The sequence below is a fragment of the Callionymus lyra genome, chromosome 13, assembly GCF_982586985.1.
Source record: "Callionymus lyra chromosome 13, fCalLyr1.hap1.1, whole genome shotgun sequence".
NCBI lineage: Eukaryota > Metazoa > Chordata > Actinopteri > Syngnathiformes > Callionymidae > Callionymus > Callionymus lyra.
The window spans coordinates 24,467,356-24,495,291 of record NC_141830.1 but is presented as its reverse complement, the minus strand read 5'-3'; the positions used below and the strand labels follow the sequence as shown (position 1 = coordinate 24,495,291).

Below are 27,936 nucleotides of genomic sequence, written 5' to 3'. Positions count from 1 at the left end.
TAAACATTTTTTCATGGAGGTTTCACTCCAGAATAGTGCTGACGCCTCACCAGAGACGGTAGTCCTTTAACTAATGTGCTTCTACGGGAAGTGTCAGCGAAGAGAAAGCGTGTTCGTAGAATCTAGCAAAACTGGCTGAGAGCAGGATGCCTCACATTACTCGCATGCTTACATTAGCAAAAAATGTACACAAAACCTGAGTGCTCATTGTTATTCTTACCGTACATCGTGACGTTGGAGGCTCTCACTACAGATGTTTCCCCTTTTGCTTCAGCCACTCATCCAGACATGCTGCTGTGCCAATAAGCAACGCAAACACACACACACACTGCGCTCGCTGGAATAAATGTCTGCACGTGTGCTCAGAGCTGAAGGCAGATGAATGTGCGCCGTGATTGGTGCAGAGGCTTGATGCAATGAATTACACACACATGCACTCTCTCGCTCCCCCCACTGCGCAGACACACACTCGGCAACATACACGCAAAGCGCAGCTGACAGCCAACGTCAGAGCGAGCGTGCTGCGATGACCTTGGATTTTCCCATTTGTCTTGGTTTGTCCTCAAAGAGCTGGTGAAGGATTCATGCTTCGGCCGTGGAAATATTGCACACTTTCCTTCATCGCATTTCACAGTCGCAGGCGAAGAAATGAAAGTAAAAACAAGGATGATGAAGGAAAAGCAATGTATCGTAGCAATATAATTCTCAGTCCTTTCTTCACCACGATCATCGTCCTGGCTCACGTGTCCTTCTGCTACAGTAACTTAGGTCTTCGTTAAATGAACTGCGATGTCAAGCTTTACATGTGGAAGTCAGTGGATATATTTTGCTATTAAGATACATTTTCGAGAAACATCTGAAGATTCAAAGATATAAATTAAAAGTTCAGCTTAAAAGTGTGTCTGCTTAGATAAAGAAAAAAGCTTTTAAGAACCATTTTAAAAATAAAATCTATGTTAAAATATTTTGCACAAAGCTGTGTCGGCGATTCCCAAAGTAGAAATCTGGTGTTGTATTTGACAAAGACAAAGTCTCTATCGGAAACTGTTTCCTTCAACTGAGAAACATCTCTCAACTTGAAATGAAAATGTTGTCACAGCATGATCTGGATCTTATAATCCATGTGTTTGTGTCTTCTCGTCTGGACTATTGCAACAGTTTGTTTTCATGTCTTAACAAGAAGGATGTGTCTCGCCTGCAGTTAATACAAAACTCTGCAGCCAGAATTCTGAGCTGCTCTAGTAGAAGAACTTACATTTCCCCGATCCTTACATCTTTTCACTGGCCGCCAGTTTCTTTCAGGATCAACTTTAAAGTTCTGGTTCTTACTTTCAGAGCTATTCATCCTTACACTTAATTACTTAATTATTATTATTATTATTATTGTGCATTTTCCCTCAAACTTTTTGAAATACACATTGCGACCAATTCTAATCCCGTAAAACAATGATGCTGAAAGGATCTTAATACGAACGTAAACATTAGGTGACAAAAGGTGGGGTACACCATCACCAGGTCACGCATCGCTGCACGTACAGACTGAGAGAAAATCACAAATGCAATTATAAAACTAAATATCATAAAAGTTGAGAATACATGTCACAATGTTTTACAACTCAAAATAACAGAAAAAATAGAAGGGTTGAATCTAATGAAACTAATTAGATGTTGAAATTAGTTGTATTTAAAAGTCACTTATCGCAACATCAAAATAAAAATAAGTCCATATATTAGTAAATATTTAACTTTTTATGATCACAGATGTAAAACTTCTATATCGTAACAAAAACAAATGAGCTCATTGACAAGCACCAAAGGCCGAACAGAGTTGGTATTGTCACTTACCCTTGCCGACACGATGGTCCAAGAGGGTGCGACAATCCAGTGCCAACCTCTGCGGGGCCGGGACATCGGGTGCAGGCAAGGGCATGACAAACACAGCCACAACCACACAAACTCAAAGCAACTATGGATTTTTTTTAAAGCTTCAAAGTTGAATAGATGAATCCTTTTATCAGGGATCAGACACTTCGAAACAAGAGGTGAATAAACTCACACAGGCAAGCTGAAGAAAAACAGCTGCTCCTTTCTTAACCTTCACTAGTAGATAAAAAAAACGAATAAAAAAACTTTTCTTTCCCGTTAGTCCTTAAAATCCGTGAAGAATCCTCGCTGACCCGCTGCACTTGAGACGGGTTAGTAATTCATATTAGAACATAAGACAGGTTGAACGTATTACGAGGAGATTAGCGTCCTGTCCTCCAATATCTGACTAGTCTCTGTGCACGGACCTCTCACTCCCATTAAGAACCATCTCACAACACAATGCATCTCTCTATCCGCTCCGAGGGCAGAGGAGGGCAGGAGGAAGCAGCGGATGAATAGAATAATGAAATAACCTTTCAGTCTGTGGGCTTGATATTTATGGCATTTCATACAATAAACTATGACCTGTATTTTTGTTATACAGTGATAGCGATCTGCAATGGGGCAATAGAATGAGAATCATCACATATGACGGTCGAGAGATCGTAATGGTACAGTTCATACATGTATGTAAGTAAGTAATATTTGTAGAGCGCTTATCCAGACCAGGGTCACAAAGCGCTTAGAAAATCAAAACAATACCCAATAAAAAATATACTTAAAATTTCAAGACAACACCGAGACAAACACAGGAGTCTCAGAGAAACAAGGAAAAGCCTGCAAGAATAAAAGTGTCTTCAGATGTTTCTAGAAGGAGTCAGTAGATCATCAAATACAGAGGGAGAGGAAGATTGTTCCAAAGCTATGTAAACAAGTTTGGAAATAGAAGTGGCCTATAAAGCCTTTTTATCAATTAAATACTGTTTACAAACAACTATTATTATTTCATTTACATATGGTCAGTACATTCAGGAGCGTTATTGACAGTCATGTGAACCACAGTAAATACTATCCGCAACAAGCAAATATTGATCATTATTGTTGTACCGGTTTGACTGTTCTAGTCAAGACTGTACACACTAAACGTAGTACTTTTATTATTGCCACTGACCCTTCAATGACCCTGAACCAGGATGTGTCGTCTGGCCACTCGTTCAACCTACCTGTCATGTTGGATGTCAGCCACTTGGCGGCGTTGTTTCATCCAGGCACAAAGAGCTAAACGATAGGGCAGAGCTCAGCCCTGGATCTCAGGCTCGTCAATCAGGAAAACCCCAGGCTCATCTGCGGCCTGCGGAAGTTGAGCCACAAATTAGCCTGTATTCACAAGAATTATCCTCAAAATATCCGTTTGACAGTCACATACCCACGAGTGTGTACAATTGTAGATGATATTATGTTCAATGACATCATTTACTGTGGAGTTTAAGTTTACTATTTTAGCGTATGTTCCATCACTGACAGCTTACAGTTCATTCATAAAGAAACAAAATGTATTTCACATTTCAGCACTTGGATCACATAAATAAAACCACGTTTAAGCTTTATAAATGTGCTATTTTTTATGTTATGAGGCACAACATTTTTTAAAAATGCATCCAGCCAACTAGCATCAATGCTAACAACATAGCATGAGCACCCGGGGAAGCCCTTTAGCGACAGTGTTTTGTAAATCGTCACTCACCACATAAGGGAGGAATCCGAACCGAAACCCGAGCACATAACTGGTTAATATTAAACACTGAATATTGCGAGGACTCAAGCCATATCAACAGGTTTAACGTTACACGAGCGTCTCTTGGATCCTCCAGCAGATCCACTGAATGAGCCTCAGGAATGTCTCATCACAGAGAGACTCGTCATTGTGGCACAAAAGTTCGGGAATAAAAGAAGGAAAAATAGGTTTGTATTTGAAGGCGAATGAAATAAAATCGTAAAAAAAGAAAGTCTTTTGAAAAAAGTAAACAAAAGGATTTGATCATTTTGTAAAGACTGTTGTATAAAATGTGTTTTTGTTGGTGTTTATTTCATCTGAATATAAGACTTTGTTTAAAAAATAATTTAATTAGATTCAAGGTCGTGTTTTCACAACCAGAATTGTTGAATAAAACAATGAACTAAAATAACACTCAAAATAAGTAGAAATAGAACCAAGTCAGCCACTCCTGCCTATTTCTTAAAGTATTTTCCAATCGGATGTTTATAAGAATAAATGTAGGTCTGTTTTTCTAATGCATATTTTGTGTGTTGTCTTATTTCATTCTTTTATTCTGTACACACGCCGCAGAAACAACCTGTGTTTGCGACACTAGCAATACAAGTTTTGATTCTGATAACATGTACCTCCTGTACACATTTCATACGTATTGTAATTGCCTGAATGTAAATAAATATACAAAGGTTGAAAACATTTTTTTTTTCTTTCACTTACCTTGTTTTTTAAAAAAATGTACCTTCAGAATAAGTTATCAGGTCACAAAGACTCTCGCACAAATACACACTTTAGTTCAACTTTAAATATTCATTCATTTTCTACCGCTTTATCCCTTATGGGGGTCGTGGGGAGACTATCCCAGTTTCATTGGGCGAGAGGCAGGGGATGCCCTGGACAGGCACCAGTCTGTCACAGGGAACACAAAGACAGACAACCATTCACACACACACTCATGCCTATGGACAATTTCCCCAAGTTCTCAATCAACTTCTTCTCAAGAACTTTAACACCTCTGACCATGTGGTCGTTAACCCACACAATCCTACTTTCCATTTTTATGTTTTAATCCGCCACACACACTAAGCCGCACAGATACGTGCGGGTGTCCGGCATAAGTGAAACACTTGGCGAGCACGTAACCCGAGGGTTCAACTTCTGGTGCTGAGTGTAAGAACGTAAAATAATCATGTGATTAGAGGATAGACAAAACAGGGAGCACTAATGCCAACGACCTTTTAACTTCTGCTTCACCACTCAACCATCAGCTGGAAAGGCCACGCGTGGCATGGCAGGTGAACAGTAGAAGGGACAGAGAAAATGGCATAAATTTGAAAATTCATATTCAATTTCTTCCGTTTAATTAAAAGGCGTCTTTGGCACATGCCTGTCATGTGACTGTGGTATCGGTTATGGTTGAGCTGATTGCCTTTAAGCTGTGCGCTATTTCAGGAAGCAGAGTAATCGGCACTCCAGGTTTGAGCCACTTGGTCGAGGTGGGACAGATGGGAAGCCATTAGATCAGCCTATGCAGCTTTGTGCCTTTACACAATTAGCAAAGCATGTCTGAAAAAACTTAAACCATCTTATAAGCACGAGACCACAGTTCAAATGATCCCATAATCCAACATAACCAGCTCCTCTTTTTCCTTCTCGTACTTTTTATTTCATTTTTTTTAAAATGTATAATCGATTGATCACGACAAAGACAAGTTTAAAATATATCCACTTATATTGAGAAAGTATTAGTTTGGATTAATGTTCAAGATCATTTCATTTGTTAATAATACAAAATATTATCGAATATAATTGAACATTTGTAGTCTATTTTTGTCTTTTTCTCCATATTAAGTAACTTCAAACAATGACAAAATGTAAAATCTTTAACGTTCATGAGATGTCATTTTTATTCCATGAATTGGTATTTAAAACAAGTTGTGATTCTTTCAAAATGTCTAAATAATATACATTTTTAAAACAAAATGTCCACTGAAAATGGTACAACAGCAAATAGTTTGAAACTAGTTTTAAAAGCTCTTTTATTCACGACTCTGTTAAGCTCTTTGAAAGCGAGGAGATTCTGAATCAGAAACTTTTATTGACAGTTTTGTAAACACAACAAAATTAGAAATATCAAGAGTCCAACAAAAACAAAAGTACATTGATGCGTATATATTGTAGGGGACGGCTATTGTAATTTTCAGTGTGATTGACTTGTAACATGTTGGGCTACCCTCACCTGGCTACGACTGACCCTAAATTAGTATATTAATCTCAACATTTAAATAGTCTTGAAAGGAATTAGTTGAGTTATTACTAATACTTGAGCAATCAATCACTCTGCAGCTTCCTATTTGACAGCGATTACGCAGCATACATGTGAGTGTTATTAAATGACTCAGCGTCATCGTACCTGGAGTGACTTTAGCCTGACCAGCGAGTAAGAGCGGCAGCTTTCTAATCCTCTTTGCACTCCTCACTCCTGCAACTCCGTCGCTCTGTGGCAATTATTGACTTCATTTCAAATGGGTCCAGGTTGTGGCCTCAGATCCCACCAACAAACAACCTGCTGGATTATATCAATCTTAACCTGCACGACTGAGTTTTAATACGTGTGTGGATTATTCCCTTTTGTCACGGATCTTTATCTCAACGATGGAAGAATCAGGTGTGGAGACAATCATGGAATATCAGGAATGGACTCAGAGGATTCTAAACATTATGGATAAGGATTGTGTCGTAACAAAGCTATTGCTGATATAGGTTCAAGCCAGACGTCAAGTCGAGGTAAAGTTAATAATGTTTCTTCCAATATACAAAGAATTCAAGCTGTGATTGGATTCTGAAGTTATTAGGAAAGTAATTGACGTTACTTTAATGTGACACACAATAGTGTTTCCTTTCAAAGGTTACTGGTTAATACCATATGTGAGATGATGTTTTTAATGACACATTTTTCGAAGGTGGGCAGGAATGATATCAGACGTGTGTACTGTGGGTGTGTGGAATAGCGAACCACCTGGAGGAGTTTAACTCTGGCATTAACCAGCTCAGCTCTAAATCGGGCACACAGATAATTTGTTGGAAAGCTGCCTTTATTCTGGCGTAGCTCATACGTGTCCTCACGTGGCTCTTGGCTCTTGGCCATTAAAATGCATTTTGTTCCAGTTCTTTTCATCTAGTTTGTCCGTGATAACCAAATCGGATTTAATGCAATTTAGGGATTCTTTTTAAAAAAAAATTGCGGTGATTCTAAAATCTACTTCTTTATATTATTATTATTATATGATATATTATTATTATTTACATTGTAAGATATGTATCTGTTCTAGGGTCAAGGTTTGTCATTGGTGACCGACTTTCTGACTCAAAGACCAATTTATGTGTATATCATCAGCAGGTATTATAATAATTATTACCTCCACGAACTTGAATACATCTCACGGTGATACTTGGACATGTAATCGGTGATAATCCCGGAGTCATAGGATTTTTCGGGTCTTTAATCATCACACACTCTCACCCGGGCGGGATCAGAGTGGCACACCCCGGAACCCATCCTGTGGATCCACAGCCACCGAGAGGCCTCAAGGATGTTCATGGTGGCCACAAAGAAGTTTTGTGATCTTCTCTGATTCACCATCTAGAACATTTCTCTGGTTTACTAAAGTCATACTTCACTAATTTTCTAATCACCCGTGTGTCGACTATGGGTCGGGATCATTTTTTAGATAGATAGATAGATTTTATTTTTATTAATCTGTGTTTTAGAGTTGTAGACAAAAATGTTTGTTAATTTTAATGTAGCGACTGGAGCTCAGTGGTCTTCGTCTTCATCTTCGTCCAAAAAGACACTTAAAACATCCAAATACCTCCATACTGCTCGTCAGTAAGTACCTCTTGGATTCAAGCTTCGACGAGAAGAATCGTTCCGTAAAGATTAGTCTATAGTTTATGCTGGTTTGTGGCAGACGTTTCAAGAATCACACCGTAAATATTCCAAAAGTACTATGTAAACATCGCGAGCGCTTCTAGAGCGCATTTGGAGGAGGTCCGTCAACTGATATCCAGGTGCTACATTAAAATGAACAAACATATTTTTCTGGTCTAGAAAAGCGCTATAGAAATATTATTTACTTACTTACTATCGCTGAAACCCAGACAACCATGTGAAGGATTCGTGGTACCCTGTGATGGAGCAGAGCTTTGATCTACACTCATACTATTTATGCAAGCGGGTTCCCGAGCACAACTGCAATCTGCTGTTGCATTCATGATATTCCCAAGGCTTTAAAATAGCAGATTATACATAACAACAAAGATCACGGAGCACTGCTTTATGACTGGGAATTCAATTCTTATTCTGTAGTTTGCATGAAAGCAGTGCACAATGTATCACCTGGTACATGAAGACCAAAAGCTTCGAAAGATTTCAGATGTAAATTAAATTAAAATACATAAAGGAGCCTTTCAAGTTATAAAATAATAACCGAAACATCACTATCATGATGTTCCATCACAGCTTGTTCACTACATTCCAGATAGTTTGACTACTCCTGGCCGGGAAAGAAAACACAGATTTAAAATGTGCCTGAATGTTTTTCGCAACCCTGACGCTTGTCTATGTCTTTTAAATAACCGCTCATATTCACACAGCCATTTCGTGATCTGAGCGTAACGCCGATCCAAGTCCTCATCATGGTGACCTTTTCCGAGACAACAGAGATGTCGCCGATGGAGCTTCATGAACCGACCTGTGTGTCTGTGACGTTGTCGCCGGGGCTGCGGCGTAAAAAGATGCTGTGGCAAAACGCAGTGAAACACATCATGATCCAGAAGGAGCTGAACGCCCAGGTAATGTATCGTCTGGAGAAACAATGAGACCGATACGATTAACCAGTTTGTCTCACATTGCTGTAGGTCGGCATGGAGCCTGCGAGAAAGATCTTTGTGACTGATGCCTACATGCAGGAGATCAACAGACAGATCCAAAGCAAGGCCTCCAGAGGAGTCACGAAGCGACGGTCTTCCACATTCCGGATACATCCGTCCCAACCTCGTGGTTCCACCAGCACACGCAACAGTGTTGGCGGTTATTTCGCGGACTATGCCAGCGACGCCGACTTCTTTGTGCATTGGGGACGCACGATACATGGCATTCACATACCGACTCTAAGACACACCTTCAAATCCAGAGACCTGGAGAGACTCTACCAGCAGTACTCGTCTCACCAGAGGCGCAACTCTTTAGCGGTCACCAATGTGATCGACGCGGTGACAAAGCTGCACATACTGGTTCTTTACTTGGCCATGGCGCCCGAGGATGTCACGGATAGCCTTCGCTGCTCGATGACTTGGATTTTCATGGTTCTAGCTGTCGCGCTGTGTATCGTCGTACTAACCTGTAAGGACTCGATGTCTCCCAGGTGGCTTCGTTATGTCGGTCTCGTGAGCTGGATGTCCCAGACAGTACAGGTGCTGGGTAGACTTGTGTATGGTCTAGAAATAGACCCATCCTGGTATGTTCTGTTCACACTGTTTGCCACTTACACGTTATTGCCACTACCTCTGTTATGGGCCATGTTTGCTGGATCGCTTACCACAGTGCTGCACCTGCTGGTGGAAGTCACGTACTACTACAATGAAACTGTATTTATGAGAAAGGTGAGCTCCAAATCTAATTTCCTTTTGGATATTTTTGTCAAGGCTCATAAGACTTTGTGGTTTTGGGGCATAGGTGGTGGCCAAAGCTCTACTCTATCTGGGTATGAACGCAGCTGGCTTTCTCATTCACTATCTGACTGATCATGCACAGAGGCAGGTGTTCCTGGAGACCAGGCGCTGCATCGAAGGGCGCCTCAAACTAGAACAAGAGAACCAGCGACAGGTAAGCACCTTCATGAGAATAGATCTGGAGACAATGCTTGGAAAAATTAGGGTAAAAAAAAAAATGGTGATCTGTGACACAAACATTGAACAGATTTGTGAATGCAATGGTGTGGAAACATGCAACATGTGCATTAGTTCACAAAGCAAGAAAAAGACTCTTTTCAGCTTCGATTCTGGTTGTATCTTCCTGGTCACTTCAAAAAGTCTCTCAGTACTTTACATGAAAAAAGTGGTCTCATAGACCCGGACAATGTTGTGTCTCGAAAAACATTTATTATTTAATAGATATAAAGTTGTAAATACATCATGACTGTTTGAAACTAAACCATCATTACAGGAAATACAAAGAAAAGAAAACACATAGTAGTGGTGCTTTAATGAAAGGTACTGTTAAAGGGTAAATTCATTCAGCTTAATGGCAGCTGTATATTTGTGTGATAAACAATTTACCAATTTCCTAACAGAGACCTCCTGAGGGATCAATCAAGTTCTACCTAACCTAACCTAAACCCTATTATTACTATTATTATTATTATTATTATTATTATAATTATAATTATTATAATTATTATTATTATTATTATTATTATTCTCATTATTAACCCAACAAGTATTTGATTAACCAGATTAAGTGTTACTTCACATTGTAACTTTTAAATTCAGGCTTGAAAAATAATAGTTAAGACCATTAAAGCTGATGATTTTTCTCATTAACCCCTGGTTTATCTTAGGGTCAAGGTGGCCCTAACAGGTGGCCCTTGTTAAGATGCATAGCAGCAGATAAAAACTGTCAAGCTGGCTATGACAAAGATTTTGGTAGATCAGTAGAACCAAGTCATTCTTTTTTCCTAGTAGGGTTTGCCACAGCGAGTCATCCATGTCCATCGAACACGTCCATCGTACTTATCATTGCCATCCTGCCTCATTACCCTCTTTATCCAACGTTATAATCTCCCAATTCAATCTGCTACACCTCCACCCCCCATTCATTCCACCCTGCCTTCATTGTCTTCTTCACCTCCGTTGATCTCAATTACATTAGCACCCAAAGAGATATCACTGTCCCAACTTTAAAAACAAACAGAAATAGTATGATTCATCAGAGTGTGGATGTATCCAGAATAAAATAAACAACAAACCACAAACAAACTGAATGAGATATTAAACAGACATGGGTAAAACAATCATGTAACTTTTCATCACATCTATATTTCTTAACATAAAGCCCTGCAAAGAATTGCATGTGAAGCTATTTAAATGGTAATTAACTAAACTATGGTCAATTTAAGTGTGTAGAGCTATACATCGCTCATCAATCTATCTACCTAGAAGAGGAAGCAGAAATCTGATTTATGTTTGATGCTAAAGAATAGATCTGAGACCTTAAATCCTTCATTCCTTTCCTTCTGAAACATTCCGACCAACAACACATTTTCATTTCATTTCTCTATCCAGGAGCGTCTGGTTCTCTCAATCCTACCACGATTTGTTGCCTTGGAGATGATTTCAGACATGAGCTCGATGGAAGACGAACTCAATCCACACGAGTTCCACAAGATTTACATTCATCAGTATAAAAATGTCAGGTAAGCATACACACACACACACACACATTTGATTACAGTTGAAGCAGTTTGATATTCTTTCTTTCGCAGCATCCTGTTCGCAGACATCAAAGGCTTCACTATTCTCTCCATGAACTTATCTGCTCAGGAACTGGTTCGAACACTTAATGAGCTGTTTGGCCGCTTTGACCACTTGGCAGAGGTGAAGTTCCTCTTTGTTAGATTGACATCAGTGCCACACTTGTACTCTCTTAACGTTTTCCGTTACTGCAGGAACACCAATGTCTGCGGATCAAGATTTTAGGAGACTGTTATTATTGTGTTTCCGGAGTCCCAGAGCCTCAACGTGCCCACGCTCGCCATTGTGTGGAGATGGGTTTGGCAATGATCAGTACCATACGGTAGGTCAAGGAGCATGTTATATATAAACTAGTCTAACTAGTCTCAGATTAAACAGGTGTTGGATTTTCTCTAACATAATTTACGATTTTACTTGAAGAGATTAAGCTTTGCAGTCCATTATGGAACTAAGAGGGACTCAAACTGGAGGACTATTAAAACATGATAATTGCATGTAAATACTGTTTGTGTCCCACCATTTTATGATACATTAAGCCAGTAATAGGCATTTTCCTCGTTGCCTCATTGTGTTGTGCAATACATACAGTATATTCCTTCAATTCCACTGCTCAAAAACATGTGTAAAGCAATTAAAACCCATTAATTATCTGCTTCAAACAGCCTAAATAGTTCAACAAATATATGTTTTATTAAAAATGTGTTGCACATCTGTCTTAAATTTAATGAGTAGCAGGAATATTTGTGTTTAGTTTTATCCGTAACTTTACATTTTCATTTTTTTTTACCAAATAGTATGACTCAAGATCTATTTTATCTGTAGAATTTTTTGCTTGGGCATAACAATGTCATACACAGCAGTGAGCTGAATAAAACAGCAGGTTACAGAAGCAACCTGAAATACAGATCAGAGCAGAATCCTTAAAAATCAACTAATAATAAACTCAACTCTCCTGAAATGTAGTAACTGTTCTTCTCTCCAAGATGCAGTAAGTTCCTCATCATGACCATGTTTTACACTAATTACTTTATAAAGTTCTGAAATCTGGGCGAAAGAGAGGTTACGAGAGTCCATTAAGACCAATGGCTTCACTCCTCCTCCAGCCAGCTATAATCACGGCCCGCTTTGTTTATACAACGAGTCATTTGGAGGTGGAGACTTCACCCTGACCTTCATTTTCGGAGTCAACTTATTATTGAGATTACGATAATAAGAGCTTTAAAATAACAATAAGTTTTGCTACAAGGGTACTTTTTATGAACCGTTTACAAAAGACACAAAATGTTGTTTTTTACATCATTTGGATTGGACACCAGGGATGTGAAGAAGAAGTTGAACTTTGACATGGACATGAGGATTGGCATCCACTCCGGGTCTGTGCTGTGTGGTGTGCTGGGCCTGCAGAAGTGGCAGTTCGATGTCTGGTCGTGGGATGTTGGCATCGCTAACATGTTGGAGGCCGGAGGGATCCCAGGGTGAGTCTTGTCCTGATCTTGTCAAACCACTGCTTGATATCTGTTCTCTTGTGTCCAAACTAGGCGGATCCACATCTCGAAAGCTACTTTGAACTGTCTCGGAGGCATCTACAGAACTGAAGAGGGTCACGGCGGGCAGCGCAACGAGTTCCTCAGACGACACAAAATCGACACCTTCCTCATTTGTCCCAATGTGGAGATCAACAAGGACCACCCTGAAGCTCCCAAGCATAAGAAGAGCAGCCACAGCTGGAGTCCAGAAATCCCCTTCGGAAACGCAATCGACATGAACAGTGTAGGTTTCACAGTGGATTGACACATGCGTAAAAGATTGTGAAAATATCTCTCATTTCCACAGATTTTGGCCTCCTTTACCAACGGCTCCCTTCCAAACATATGGCATTCCACTTCCCGTGAAATAAACAAACGTATCAAGCATGCCATCGAGGTGAGAAGCAGCGAGCGAATGCACAAGGAGCACATCACGCCGCTGACACTGGTGTTCAAGGACAAGCACATCGAGGACAATGTGAGGACGCGACCCAGAGGTTGGATCGAGAAACTCACACTAACACGTACAAAATGTTTTCTTTTAAACAGTTTTCCCAGATGAGAGATGAGATGTTCAACTCCAACTTGTTCTGCTCCTTCATCCTGCTCCTCTTCCTCATGGCCGCCCAGGCCGTCATCCCTGCACCCAGGTGAGACGACACAAGCACATTTCTTCCACTCTGTGTGTTCCTGATTCTTCGAGCTGCCACCTCTCCGGGCTGATGCTGTTAACTATAAATAATAAAGGATAACACAGTTAACTGAGGGTATGCTGTGACAAAAGTTACAACCAAAAGTTACCACAATGAACCCTGTTTAATATTTGCGTGGTCCTGGCTATAACTCACTCTTATAGCCAGAGATTTGTTTGTACAATGTAATGATGATATAATGGGATGTCCAGGTTCAAGCACGATACAAATGACATAAATTAATTCTTAAAACTGTCACTGTGTTTGATGTTTTGCAAGTAAGTTTTATTTGTAAAGTGCTTTTCTCAGACCAGGGCCATGAAGCGCTTGAAAAAATAAAAAAACATACACAGAAAAAATAAATACAAATAAAAAACTTTAAAAGGTCAAGAGACAAACACAGCAGCAACAAGAAAGTTAAGAAAAAACACAAATAAAAGTGTCTTAAGATGTTTCTTCAAGGAGTCAGTAGATCATCAAACACAGAGTTTGTTCCAAAGCTGAGGAGCAACAGCCTGGAAGGATTTCTCTCCTCTGGTCTAGAATAATGTTCAGGAACCATCAGTAGTTTCTGATCCACAGACCTCAGAGCCCGAGCTGGGGTGTAAGTCTGGATCAGATCACTGATGGAAAGTCTGACCATGAATAGATCTGAAAGTAAGAACTAGAATTTTAAAGTTGATCCGGAAAGAAACTGGCAGCCATTGAAGAGTTTTAAGGAACGCGGAAATGTGAGTTCTTCTACTAGAGCAGCTCAGAATTCTGGCTACAGAGTTTTGTATGAACTGCAGGCGAGACAGATCCTTCTTGTTAAGACACCAAAATAAACTGTTACAATAGTCTAAACAAGAAGACACAGTCAAAAATAGAGCAGCCTTTGCAAAGGTTTTCAAATTGAAAATTAAAGAATCAATCATTCCTACAGATCCTAAGTGTCTAAGTGGATGTGGGTAAACATTTTTCAGTCTGACATCCAAATCTTGGCACCATTTGTGGAGAATTTCTGTCCTTGAATTTCATATTGTTTTTTTAAGATTAATTTCCTGTCATTAAACGCCTTTAACTGCGTCTTTTATTGTACAGGTTCGTCCCTGCTGTCATTCAGTTTTCAGTCTTTCTCTCGGCCTACTTGTTGCTGCTGCTGCTGGCTCTGGCGGAGGAGTTCAGGTGGGCCCCTGTGGCCCTACAGCAGTGCTGCTGTTGGATTCATGAGAACAACAGCGCCCGCGACATGCTCACCCTCGCCGCCATTACCATCAACTTTGCTTTGGCGTGTACGGACACGGTAGGACATCGTGATGTAATCAAGAAAGTTGTTTATTGGGAGCTTGGAGCAGAAATAATAACATTTCCCAGGAGGATACCAAGCTAGGTCTGGGCCTTGAAAACAGCTAATAATGGAAAGGTACAGAAATTAAAGTGGGTGAAGAGCAGAATGCAGGCAGGACAGGACAATTGTTTTTTGTTTTTTTTAAGACTTGAGACCTGCCATGTGGTATGATTTCAAGCAGACATGGGAAAATGCTCAAGGTCAAAGAAAACTATTAAAAAAAAAAAAAGAATTATCTTAAACATTTTTTTCTACCAGTTCAGCTCTAAATTTAACATTTGTTTAAGGGCTTTGTTTTCTTTAAACCTTGTGATGGCCGAAACAAATGTGTTTGTGGTATCCCTTGTGTTGTCTCTTGGTCAAGGTCAACGACCTGTATATGTATTTATGGAATCCAGGGAGGTTGTTGATTTTTGACCCAGAGACAACACAAGGGATACCTCAAACACGTTTGTTTTAGGGCCACCGGGTCACCTTGACCATGAGATAACCCAAGGGATATCTCAAACACGTTTGTTTTAGGGCCACCGGGTCACCTTGACCATGAAAAAGCACAAGGATTAACTTATTATTGTGACTATATCTGGTCTCTCAAAATATATTTATAAGTTATAATTATTGTTTTAGGGTTACTATCCCTGACAATAGTGGTAGTATATAATGTGTCAGGATATAAACAAGGCAGAACTCAGTGCAGGTGTGAGTAACAACTCTTTCAATTAAAATAAACATTACATTTAATAAATACAGTCCAGACAATATAATACCACAAATACTAAACTAGGAAAACCAGAGTCTAAATTTCCACATGTCCAAAACCCAAAGTGTCCACTGAACCGGGAATAAAAGAGGAAACAACACTGGAAAAAGAAAATATAACAAGGCGGTAAAAACACTGGCTTAAAAAAGAACAAACTAAAGCAAAGGAAAAACCAGCGGCAGGAAAATCTTTGTCATGAGGTCCAGTCGTGTGCCATTAGTTGGAAAACAGGAAGTGAGAGAACAAAATAAAACCAAATAAAAGTGAAAAAAAATAGCATGTGTCGCTTGTAGGTATTCAACTATCTGATCCAGTTTTAGTTTAGAGTAGAATTAGTAGTAGTAGCAGTAGTAGCAGTCGTAGTAGTAGTAGTATTAGCAGTAGTAGTAGTAGCTGTAGTAGTAGTATTAGCAGCAGTAGTAGTAGTTGTAGTAGTAGTAGCAGCAGTATTAGTATAAGCAGTAGTAGTAGTAGTAGTAGCAGCAATAGTAGTAGCAGTAGTAGTAGTAGTATTAGTAGTAGCAGTAGTAGTAGTAGTAGTAGCAGCAGTAGAAGTAGCAGTAGCAGTAGCAGTAGTAGTTGTAGTAGTAGCAGTAGCAGTAGCAGTAGTATTGTGCAGTATTGTACAGTTATGTTATGTTATATATTCTATTATATATATTGTTATATATTATATTATGTTTTTATTTTATGTTTTATGTTATATTATATATTATATTATAATATACTGTTTATTATGTTATATATTTTATCATGTTTTATTTTATGTTTTATGTTATGTTATAAATTCTTTAACAACATAATTTCCTTCCTTTTCTTTCACTCAGATTTGGTGCTTGATCTCAGATCTGTACGTGGACCATAAACAAGTGGATTTGAATGACAAGACAAGGTCACTGAGCGTCTGCTCCTACCCCGAGGTAAAAAGGATTGAGTTACAGTTCTATTAGAGACTGAAGTGTTATAAACTGTCTGATGTTCTGGCCGTGCAGGTCTTTGTGTTGAGCGGTGTGATCGCCATGGTGACCTGCGCCGTCTTTCTTCGCCTCAACTCGGTTCTGAAGCTGGCGGTGTTGCTGCTGGCGGTGCTTCTCTACACCTACCTCATCCACCTGTCCTTCCTGTCGCTGACGCAGTACGACATGACGCACAGGTGAGACAGCCTCATGTTTTTACCTGCAAGAATCCACGACTCACTCGTTGAACTCCTGACAGGTCGCACTACGTCAGAAGGAAAGGCATCACCATCCTCCTCATGGGAATGTTCATCGTGTCCGTCTTCTATAATGGGCGGCAGGTACTTTGACCCTTGAAACACTCGTTTTCTTGTTGAGAAACAAACTGCTAAAACTGTGTTCTGGACTTTCCAGTGGGAGGCCACTGCCAGACTGGACTTCCTGTGGCGGCTGCAGGCTCAACAGGAAGTGGAAGATATGAGGGAGTTACGAGAACACAATGAATGTCTGCTGCACAACATTTTGCCGGTGCACGTGGCTCGACACTTCCTGGAGCGGAGCAAGCACGACGAGGTGTCATTTCTGTGTCATTCATTCTGACTTCACATGCTTTTATTTCATTGAGAATTGTTCATCAGGTTTCATTATTCAACAAACAATGTAAACAATCTATTAACAATGTTGTTCAGCTACTAAGACTGGAATGTTTCTACAGGAGCTCTACTCTCAGTCCTACGATGAAGTGGGCGTCATGTTCGCGTCCATCGCCGGCTTCGACGAATACTTCGAGCAGATGGAGATCAACCACGAAGGTGTTGAATGTCTCCGACTGCTCAATGAGATCATTGCCGGGTTTGATGAGGTGGGTTTTGTCATTGTTGTTGTTGTGTTAGAATCAGAGTAAACAGAGTGACAAAAATACCGACATGAAAAAGTATTTTGAAGCGTTTCTTATCTTAAGAAGTTGGTGTTGAAGTCGTAACCTTTGTGTTATCTCAGGGTCAAGGTGACCCAGAGGCCCAAAAGAAAAGGTGTTTGAGGTTCAATTTGTCCAAGAGACAACACAAGGGATACCTCAAACACATTTGTTTGTTCCCCTCCAAGTCACCCTGACCGGGAAATAACACAAGGGTAGATCTTAAAATGAGAAAAAAAAAACCCTGCTGTTTGGATTTCACAGAAATGTATAATTAATGACGTTTGGATGATAAAGTTTCACGTTTGGATGAGAGAGTTTCATAGTTGGACAAGAAAGTTTCATAGTTGGACAATAAAGTTTCATAGTTGGACAATAAAGTTTCATAGTTGGACGATAAAGTTTCATAGTTGGACGATAAAGTTTCATAGCGCAAAGAGAGAGGAAGATCGTTCCAAAGCTTAGGAGCAACAGCCTGAAAAGATTTCTCTCCTCTGGTCCTGAGCCGTGTGCGAGGAACCATCAGTAGATTCTGATCCACAGACCTCAGAGCCCGAGCTGGGGTGTAAGGCTGGATCAGATCAGTGATGTAAGGATGAGCCTGACCATGAATAGCTCTGAAAGTAAGAACCAGAATTTTAAAGTTGATCCTGAAAGAAACTGGAAGCCAGTGAAGAGTTTTAAGGATCGGAGAAATGTGAGTTCTTCTACTAGAGCAGGTTAGAATTCTCGCTGCAGAGTTCTGAATCAACAGCAGGCGAGACAGATCCTTCTTGTTAAGACATGAAAACAAACTGTTACAATAGTCCAGACGAGAAGAAACAAACGCATGGATTACAAGTTCCAGATCATGTTCCGACAACATTTTCCTAAGTTTAGAGATTTTTCTCAGTTGAAGGAAACAGTTTCTGGTCAGTTTTCTGCAGTGTTGAACTAGAGACATGTCTTTATCAAATACAACACCCAGGTTTCTCAGGCTCAGTTTGACAGAATGACCTAAGTCACCCAAGTACTGACTCAACCCTGGAACCTTATCATCAGGAGCAATCACCAGAGTTTCAGTTTTGTCCACATTTAGCTGTAAAGTGTTTTCACTCAGCCATTGTTTGATTTCTAGCAAACAATTGACTAAGCTGTTCAGCCTTTGGGGCCCAGTTGAGGATAAGTTGAAGCACTTGAATGTATGAGTTATTAACATTAAACATGTTTTGATGAAGTTGATAACATGATCCCAAAGCATCACTTGTGTAGAAACATACTTGTCTAAATGTCTTTCAACACAGCATAAGAATGTCAACCTGCCATGATGACTTTTCGCTCTCGGTTTCCTTGATTTTGTCACAGGATGATCATCTTTCTAGGATTTGACATTTTTGTAATTCATTTTTTCAACTTAATCGATCTTGTTCAACAGCTGCTTGAGGAGTCATATTTCCACTACGTGGAGAAGATCAAGACCATCGGGAGCTGCTACATGGCGGCGTCCGGTTTAGCTCCAGACAGACAGGTATCAATGCTACGATCAAACACAATCGTACTGACCTGCTGAATTGCTCCAAAACACCTCCACTCTTCGGGAAAGTACTAAATACTTTAAATGGTACCAGGTAGTGCTGAGGAATATAAATTTACTAGTGATGTGTTGATGAAGCTTCATGAAACAGTGTCAGTAGGTTGCACCATCACTTTAAAAATAATGTTTCATTAGAAAACTTGTTCAAAACAAAATAGAGACTCCATCTAGTGGACTCTGAAGATAATGTTTCATAAAGTTTCATCAACACGTCACTTATATTTAACTCAACTCCATGTGGCTTTCCGTTAATATCGGGATCACCATGTGATCGATGTTTGAACTTTGGGATCAGGAAAATCAGGTTGGTATTCGCCCTGCACAACAATGGTAGCTCATCTTCAACCACAGAACGATCCTTAAAGCTCAACGGGTTATTTTGTGGACATGGAAAGACTTTTATAGATATTTGAAGTATCTTGTAGATCGGGGGTGGGAAATTCAATTCCCGGAAGGGGCTACTTCATAAACCTGGGTCCTGGGCAATTTTTTAAGGCTCCCTTAAATAATGACTAAGATATTTAAGTGTTCTTGGCATGTCCAATCAAGGAAACGATCTCGGGTCAGAGCTTGACCTCACAGTAGTTGTGAAATATCAACTGAGTCTATGAGGCTCATGTTCAGCATAAAACCATCGCTAATCTTAATGACTGCTGCCATCCACGGCATTGTGGATTCCAGCTCCTACATCCGGGCTGACACTTTGTTGTCATCAAGGGTAGGACGAAACAGTACAGGAACACTTTCATACCCATGTGAATAATAGTGCGGAACAGTCCACTCGGTATTGATCTGGTTCCTGTTTTAAAGGAGATGCTAAGAACTTACCACGGCTGTGTCCCAAATAGCACACTTCTGCCCTTACACTTCATATTTGAGTGCACAAGTGCGTCCCAATGAGCAATGTGCTAAAATGTAGTGCGCAATTCATACTCAATTGGTGCACTCAAACGGCCAGAAAATTGAGTGTGGATCGACAATAATAACGTTAGGTCAATAACACAATGAAACACAACTTAATAACTTGTTTCAATTGAAGAAAAGTGTCGGTGATAGTGTTTCAACGACTGGTTACAATCAGTGTTAAAAAGTAGTAGAAGAAGAAGATGTCGAGTCCTGTAAGTGTGTAGTGTTTGATTTGAGACAGTACTACACTGTCGAAATTTGAGCACTGGCCAAGTATGTGCACTATATTAATGTGTACTATAAACCAGTGCACTCAGAGAAATACGCGATTTGGGACACATGACTTTTTGTACTTTCTTCGTTGTCTTGTCCTGTGTAGATGTAAAGTGGCTGGTGGTAATAAATAAACATGGAACCTTGAAGATGCTTATGAAGATAATCTCCTGAAACCTGTCTTGCTCTACTAGAAGTCCATAGAGGAGTGGAACCACCTGAGCGAACTGGTTCTGTTTGCCTTGGCGATGCAAGAGACCTTGAGAGAGATTAACAGGACTTTGGGGAAGAACTTCCAGTTGCGTGTTGGTGAGTGACTGACCTCCACACACACCAAGCTCCTCCACTCAAAACAGTTAACCCTAACCCAGTAGTTAGTGGGTGGATAATCTTTAAAAGAACCGTCGCTCACCTAATATATCTCAACAGGCATTGCTCACGGGCCTGTGGTCGCCGGAGTCATTGGTGCCACCAAGCCTCAGTACGACATTTGGGGGACCACGGTGAACTTGGCCAGTCGCATGGACACGGCGGGGGTCAGGGGACGCATTCAAGTACCAGAGGCGACGCGGAAGATCCTGGCAGATTGGGGATTTGTCTTGGAGCTTCGAGGAGAAATCTTCATCAAGGGGGTGAGTCGTACGGGGATCTGGTTCATCAAAGCTTGAGTTGTGTTTAGCACTTTAGCAAGAAATGCCCAAAATCTCTTGTGAGGACAGCAACATTGCAGGTGGTGGCCAGAGAGGAAAGATGGTTTGAAAGAGGTCTCAGTCATAACCTCTCAGCCACGTAGAATGCAGTGGACGGGGAGACCACCTCCCATATCTTAGTGAGGTCACTGTATCTTAATGCACAAACTTTCATTTCTGGAGAAACAAAACTCTAACTGGGCAAATTATGTCCCGCTCATTGTGAGCCGCAGCAAGCATGACCAAATGTTTATTGTGATAAGACTATAAAAGCAACATAAATTCTTTAACAGATGGTCAGACCTTGCTGGACAGTGAGGTTCAACAAATCTCTCCAGGTGTTAATGACCCTCGAGGCCTCATCACCCTCTTATTGTTCCCTGGTCCTGCCCCTACCAGGATATATATTGACTGCTAACACCAGCTCATTTGGAACTGAGGAAACGGATATGAAGTGAAAAGTCTTCATGATCTCCACACAGTCCAGTTGACGGGCTTTCTACCCACTTTAATAACCGTGACCTGATGAACGAGAACCTTCACGATGCTCAAATCGATTGGATTGGATTATATCGATGGATATTTTATTTATTTTAAAAGATTCACAAATAATATCCATGTCCACACGTTGAAACTTTTATTTGTTTTGCAGGTGAGCGAGAGCAAAGGTAAAGTCAGGACGTATTTCATCAGCACCATGCGCAGTAAAAGGGCAAACATTTCCTCGAGCGACGGACGTACGGGAGGAAGGACGGGAGGACGGATGACGCTGGCGGGAGTTGTCTTCGGTATGGTCCAAGCCAGACAAAAGGAGAGAATGAGGGACAATAACGGAGGGTTTATTTTGAAGCCGTGTTCACTTCAGTGCTAAAGACCAACGAAGACAAATCACAGAGGAAATCATCGAGCGTTGGGTTGAATCCATGACCTTGCGCTTCTCCTGTGATTGACCTACTTCCATTCAAACCTCTGCCATATTATTTATTATTATTTACAGGACAGTTTAGTTTGTTTTTTTCTACTTCATTCTTTTGATTTTTGGTTGGTTGTACTCCGACAGACATTCTTAGCCAAAAGAAGAATACCTCAGCAAACCAGTCAAACCTCTCATAGATATCCAATGGCCTGTGTTGATAACCATGTTATGGGTTATTTAAATGTATTTTCTAATTCTGTTAATGGTTTTCAACCCATGAAATACTGTCATGTTAATCATTTTTAAAGAAGCATGTGGTTTATTTTCTTCCCCCACTAACTTAATTCATATTTAGTGAACATGTGACTATTTATTCATGAACTGATAAATAAAAAGATTCGCTGTAAATAATATTGTCTTACATCATTGAAGGGTGTTTAAATGTGGCTATTGTTATATTCCTGAATAATGGTGTTTTTTTTCGAGCCTTCAAAAAACAACATTTTACACATTTTTTTCCATTTTTGGCAATTTTTTTTTAAGTTTTAGTGATTGAAATAGGTCGATTTATACCTTTTTTCGAGCCTTCAAAAAAAAACTTTTACACATTTGGGCAACATTTTTTTGCGCTCACATGGTCCGTCTGATATCATACTTAAATATTCCGATATTTTTTTTCATTTTGGGAGACGTCGATTTTTTGGCCATTTTTTTTAAAGTTTGAGTGATAAAAATAGGTCGAATCCTACCTTTTTTCGAGCCTTCAAAAAACAACATTTTACACATTTATATAAATAACAAATGTTGGTCATGTTTTTGGAAAGTTGATATATATATTTTTCAGTCAGTAAAACACATTTACGACGTAACAAAATTTCAACACATCAAACCAGTAAAAAAAATAAAATGTTATTTACAAAATTACATTTTATATACATTATCTTTTGTTTTAACTTTGAATACCCTCTAGCTACTTTTTCTTTGAAATAGTCTCAGTGAAAGTGGCTGTTGAGGTGGTGGTGCAGGGCTTGGCTGTGCAGGTCTGGGTGGTGGAAACTATAGAAGAAGAAAGAATCCTCCTCCCTCCGCAAAATAACGTCATATCATCAGACGCTCAGCCGCGTGTTCACAAAACACCGCCACTGATCTCTGCTGGTGGAAAAATGGAACTACAACTTTAAGCCTGATAAAGACTTGAGAGCAACGTTCACTCTTATTATTTTCGCATACGCGTCCAAGCAACGAAAAACTGAAAAATTGAACTATAACATTTAAAGATTAACGTAAATACGTTTTTTTCTTTAGTTGTAAGAACATGGATTTAATTTTACGTTTATTTTTAACTGAACATATCATAACTTTGTATATATGTAGTGTTAGTAATTGAATGTTTTTTTTTTCCAAAAAGTTTTAAATTCAGTTAAAGTAAAATGTAAATAACTAATTGCAAAATAATTAATAAAGGGAGGAATCTACATCAATCAAGTTTTTAGAGATAAAAAATATGTTTGCCGGTGCTGGATTTTCTCCTCTTCTACACTTCTCTCTCTTATGTTAGCTATAAATGATAAAACATGATAACATGTAAATGTGGTTCACAATAAATGTTGTAAACATTAAAGCTTTGTTGTTTAAACATCATCTTGTTATTAATCTGGCCCTCTGATGAAACCCCCTGCATACAAATGTATTTAGATCTGCCACTGGTGGTGCTTTAAAAGTATCTTCATACATTTTTGTTCACTTAAAAAAGTTCGAATGCCACACTTACGTCGTCATGTATATACATTTAATAATGATGAAAATAGAATAATATAGATGGATAGATAAAACTGTATTGATCCCTCTGGAGGTCTCTGGTATTACTTTAACAATTTTTATTATTTAACGTTCTAGCCAATAAGCGGTCGTATTCGTCACAATTCAAATTGCAATTCCACCAAAACAGATATAAAAATATATATATATATATTCACTTAACACATTATTTTAAATCGCAAAATGTGCCTTTTTAAAGTTTGTAAAAACGAGTTAAAAGGCATGTTCACATTTTCATCGATTTGCTCCCTCTGCTGGAGAAACTTGGATATGTTAGAAAACTAATACGCCTTTTGAATATTTCATATAACTCTTGACTTTACTTAACATCAAACACATCTAAGTTTATTATTTTCATGCATTTAACGAAGTATCAGTGTGAACACCATTTGGTGTAAAATAAACTTTTACTAATTTTTACGTAGTAAATAAACGTTACACTCGTAGGAATTAACTGTCGACTTTGAAATGGTGGAGAACTCATAGTGCGTCCAATGTTATCACGAAGCCTGGTGTGTTCATTCAACCCTCACAAAATACTGAATGAAGGATTTGAAATGAAACTTACTTGCACACGAACGACACTTCCAGGAATGAGGAATATCCAAAAGTAAAAACTGAAGTCAGTGGAGCTCGAGGTCCACCTGTGCTCACCTGGAGTGACTTAGCTTCAGCTCACTCTGTTCTCTGCGTGTTGTATTCAGCAAATACAAATTATAAAAGAACACACATTAATACTATAATAGAATAACGTGGTATTTATTATATAAACACCACTTGAATTAACTTGTGTATACCATATTTAAAATGAAAGGGAGCAGAAAAGGGAATACATATTCTACACATATTTACCTCCTTTAATAATAACATTATTATCTTTTCTTACACACTCTTGTACAAATTGACACTGGTGAACCCATGGGGTTATTATCATCTTACATGTCGAATGTCAATCAGAGTTGTATAAAATAATCCATCCATTCAAGAAAGACAAATATTGAAAGGCATTCCTGGATTTTCATAATTTAACAAAGAGTACATCATTCAAACCTTTGAATACACATAGGTTTGTGTTGTAAAGTGAAAGGAGTCATTATCGTTTAAGAAACTACTCATTGTGTCAACATTTCATAGAATCACATCAGTGCTTAACATGCATTGTTGTCAATAAATGATAAAAAAAACGACTTGGTGGAAACGACATAATTGTTGGAACGAGCTTGTGTTCTTTACAATAAGCTAAAGTGACATCAATAAGGTTAATTTTCACAACTCAAAATAAAATCACAGGGGCTTTGAGTTTTTTCCGACAATTAACAGTTGTTATTTCTTTATTCATGTACATTATTCTTGAAGTGAAGTAAATGGTTATGAGCTCCTCAATTTCCTTCTGCTTCCTCTGGTCTTCCTTCTCAGGTTCCAGGTCAGGTTATCACCTTCCTAGGGTTTTGTGCAGCTGGTCGACCATTTTGTTGATGTTCTTCCCCACCACGGAAATCTTCACCTGCTCAGAGCCACCAGAGCCGTCACTCACCTCCACGAAATCGACGACAGCACGACTAGTAAACCTCACATAGCATTTTACAACTCATACTTTATTCCTGCTAAAGCTAATGGTTATTTTGTAAAAACTCTTGGTATTATTACGGCATTGCTACTCGCCAACCCTTAATTTAGGAAGTGAAATTTATCAGTGAAAAAAAGAAGAAAAAACATGCAAGTTCTCCGAGTATTTTTAATTTTAAGTACAATCTTGTGGAAGGTTGAGAAGGTTTCCACGTGAGTATGACAGTTAAAGGACAAATACTTTTACCAGTTTCTTGTGGGCAGAGTTTCTCCTTCAGCACTAGAGACACTGAGATAAGGTCTTCATCTAGAGTTGACTGTCATCCTCCCTTATCTGACACTAGTGAAGTATCAATTGATTCACATAAAAGGTCCTGTGCGGAACTGGGCACTGGAGGATACAGAGTAGAGGAACTTAAATTGGTTCAAATACAGGTTGTACACTTTACAGTCCAGTAGTCTTATACGTCAGAATCAGAAACTTTCATTCCCATTGTTGTAAACACAACATGGTGTTTTTGTGGTGGCAGTACAGAGTAAAAGAATGACACATAGAACACACATAACACACAGAACCGAGGCAGCCATTCTGTCTGTTTCATGTTTTTTTAAATCTTATTTTGATGTCTACACCAAGTTCTTTAAAAGCTCAAGAACTGGAATGTGTATTTTAACATCCATTTTAGGTCAATTTAATTTGCACATTCTTTGTGGAAGATTTGTTTTGATGGAAACATGCATTGAACAAATACAATGAATGTGAACAAATATTTCTCGCCTTTCCGTGGGCCTAGAGGGGGGCACAGCAGCACTCAAAACCGTATGAGCTGCTGATCCCGCTGTCACGTCGAGGAGATAGACCTTAGCAAAGGTTGACGTGGACGCCCAAGAAGCAGCTGAGCAGATGTCCTCTGCTGCCACTGAGGCTGCCACACCACGGGTGGAATGTGCCCTCAGTCCGCTAGGAGCAGATCCACCCGTTGCTTGGTAGGCCCGGATAATGGCCGATCTCACCCAATGAGAAAACCTCTGGGAGGAGATCGCCTCACCCCGTCGCCATCTACCGTGGCAGATGAATAGGGCATCAGAGCGCCTAAACACAGCCACCCGCCGCAAGTAACAGGCCAAAGCCCTCACTGGACACACCAGGTGAAGACGTTCCTGACCCGGGTCCGAGTGGGGGCGTCAGATGAAGGCCCGAAGCATGATGGTCGTCGCCTGGAACAAAGAACTCAGAATCTTCGGGCGGAACGCTGGGTTGGGACGCAATGACACCGAAGACATCTCGACGTCAAAGGAAGACACTCAGGGCTAGTGGAGAGAGCACAAAGCTCACTCGCTCTCTTCCTGGTTGTGAGTGCCAGAAGGAGCGATACCTTGAAAGACAAGATATCCAGTGGGACTTGGTCAAGAGGCTCGAAGGTCGGGGCTGTGAGAGTGTCCAGTACCAACTGGAGATCCCACTGAGGGCTGGAAGGCCTTGCAGGAGGTCGAAGCCTGCAGGCACTCCGTAAGAAACACACCACCAGAGGGTGGGCGCGAGCCGAAGCACCCTCAAACCCGACATGCCTTGTCGCTATGGCTGATGCAAACACCCTCAGTGTCGCCACAGTCCGTCCGCTATCCAGCAAATGTTGCAGGAAAGACAGGACAGTGGAGACCAAACAGGAGCTGGGGTCCAAGGACCTGTCTGCACACCAGTGGGAGAAAATCCCCCACTTTGAGGCATAAAGTCCAAAGTCCCGCTCAGCTCGTCCCGTGCAGGAGCCACACTTTGAGAGGCCGGCCAGGGCAGCGGGGGCCCAAGGGATGTCCGGTAGTCCGGCAGGCCAACTCGAGTAGGCTAAAGCGTCCATGCCTAGTGGGGGGCAATCCGATGCCCTGAGGGAGAACCAGAGAGGACATTTGAAGTTCTCCTTGCTGGTGAAGAGGTCTGCCACCGGGTGACCGAACCGAGACCATATCTCGGCTCTCCACTGCCTCGGACAGACCCCATTCGTCCTGGACGGCCCCCCTCAACAGTCTGTACGCTACTGCATTCAGCTCGCCCGGTACATGCTGAGCTCTGAGAGAAAGCAGGTGACAGTCTGCCCACAGCCAAATCTTCTTTGCCACACTCAGAAGGGCTGGGGATCTGACTCCACCTTGGCGATTTATGTACACCACGGCGGTGGAGCTGTCGGATAGCACGTTGGACCGTGACAATTGGGGAGAGAGGTGAAGCAGGACATTGTAAATTGCCTTTAGCTCTAGCCAGTTTATGTGACTTTACACTGGTCTACCCCACTGGCATAGGTCCCATGACCCAAGGTGCCTCCCCAACCTGTCAGAGAAGCGTCTGTGAACACCCGAGTGTAAAAAAGGATGCAACCCAATGGAACTCTCCGTCTGAGGTTGGCTAGAGAGTCCCAAAAACTGGATGTCCTGTAAAACCCGAGCAGGAAGGCGCACTTTTCGACCCCGTTCCCGCTTGAGGTCTAGCTTGAGACGACCAAACCATCTCTGAAGCTCCCTCATATGCAGCAAGCCCAGCCGAACTACCGTGTGAGCTGCTGCCATGAGCCCCAGGAGGGACATAATAGCGCCTGCTGTCGTCACATGACGCCGATCTTCCAGCAACTGTGTTGTCAGTTGGAGAATGGGCTGGATACGCACGTCAGGGAGGCGCACGTATCACTTCTCCTATTCAACAGTACCCCGAGATAAACTTACTGTTGAACTGGAGTCAGAGCACTCTTGCTGAGTTCGCCGTGAACCCCAGGGTGGCAATATGGCTCAATTCCTTCTGTGTAACTTTCTGCCTCTGACCTGGCAAGGATCAACCAGTTGTCCAGATAGGTCAAGA

The 27,936-nt window shown here is 40.5% G+C and overlaps 2 protein-coding genes across 2 annotated transcripts in view; one reads left to right on the top strand and one right to left on the bottom strand.

Annotated features, from left to right (window-relative positions):
• The window catches only part of LOC148067898 (protein EFR3 homolog B), a 28,110-nt gene extending 26,165 nt beyond the window's left edge, over positions 1-1,945 (bottom strand). The window contains exon 1 of the mRNA XM_087805481.1: positions 1,846-1,945. Within this exon, the coding sequence (XP_087661607.1) occupies positions 1,846-1,930 (85 nt within the window). The 5' untranslated portion in view covers positions 1,931-1,945. The remainder of the gene's footprint in view (positions 1-1,845) is intronic.
• Positions 1,946-8,329: 6,384 nt separating this feature from the next.
• LOC148067897 (adenylate cyclase type 8-like) lies at positions 8,330-21,662 on the top strand. Its single transcript, XM_087805600.1, has 20 exons — positions 8,330-8,491; positions 8,558-9,301; positions 9,375-9,524; positions 10,982-11,112; positions 11,182-11,293; positions 11,365-11,492; positions 12,487-12,645; positions 12,709-12,940; positions 13,004-13,174; positions 13,246-13,346; positions 14,472-14,673; positions 16,306-16,398; positions 16,471-16,631; positions 16,694-16,775; positions 16,849-17,007; positions 17,150-17,296; positions 18,765-18,857; positions 20,297-20,411; positions 20,532-20,734; positions 21,444-21,662. Exons 1-20 carry the CDS (start codon positions 8,336-8,338, stop codon positions 21,660-21,662), a joined length of 3,558 nt encoding a protein of 1,185 aa, XP_087661726.1. The 5' UTR covers positions 8,330-8,335.
• The last annotated feature ends 6,274 nt before the right edge of the window (positions 21,663-27,936 follow it).

What these genes read in the sequence shown, in the direction of transcription:
- LOC148067897 (XM_087805600.1), top strand. Translation starts at nt 8,336, where the DNA reads ATGGTGACCTTTTCCGAGACAACAGAGATGTCGCCGATGGAGCTTCAT. An exon ending in AAACTGTATTTATGAGAAAG is followed by an intron (nt 9,302 to 9,374) that starts GTGAGCTCCAAA and finishes TTTGGGGCATAG; the next exon opens with GTGGTGGCCAAAGCTCTACT. An exon ending in CAGTACGACATGACGCACAG is followed by an intron (nt 16,632 to 16,693) that starts GTGAGACAGCCT and finishes AACTCCTGACAG; the next exon opens with GTCGCACTACGTCAGAAGGA.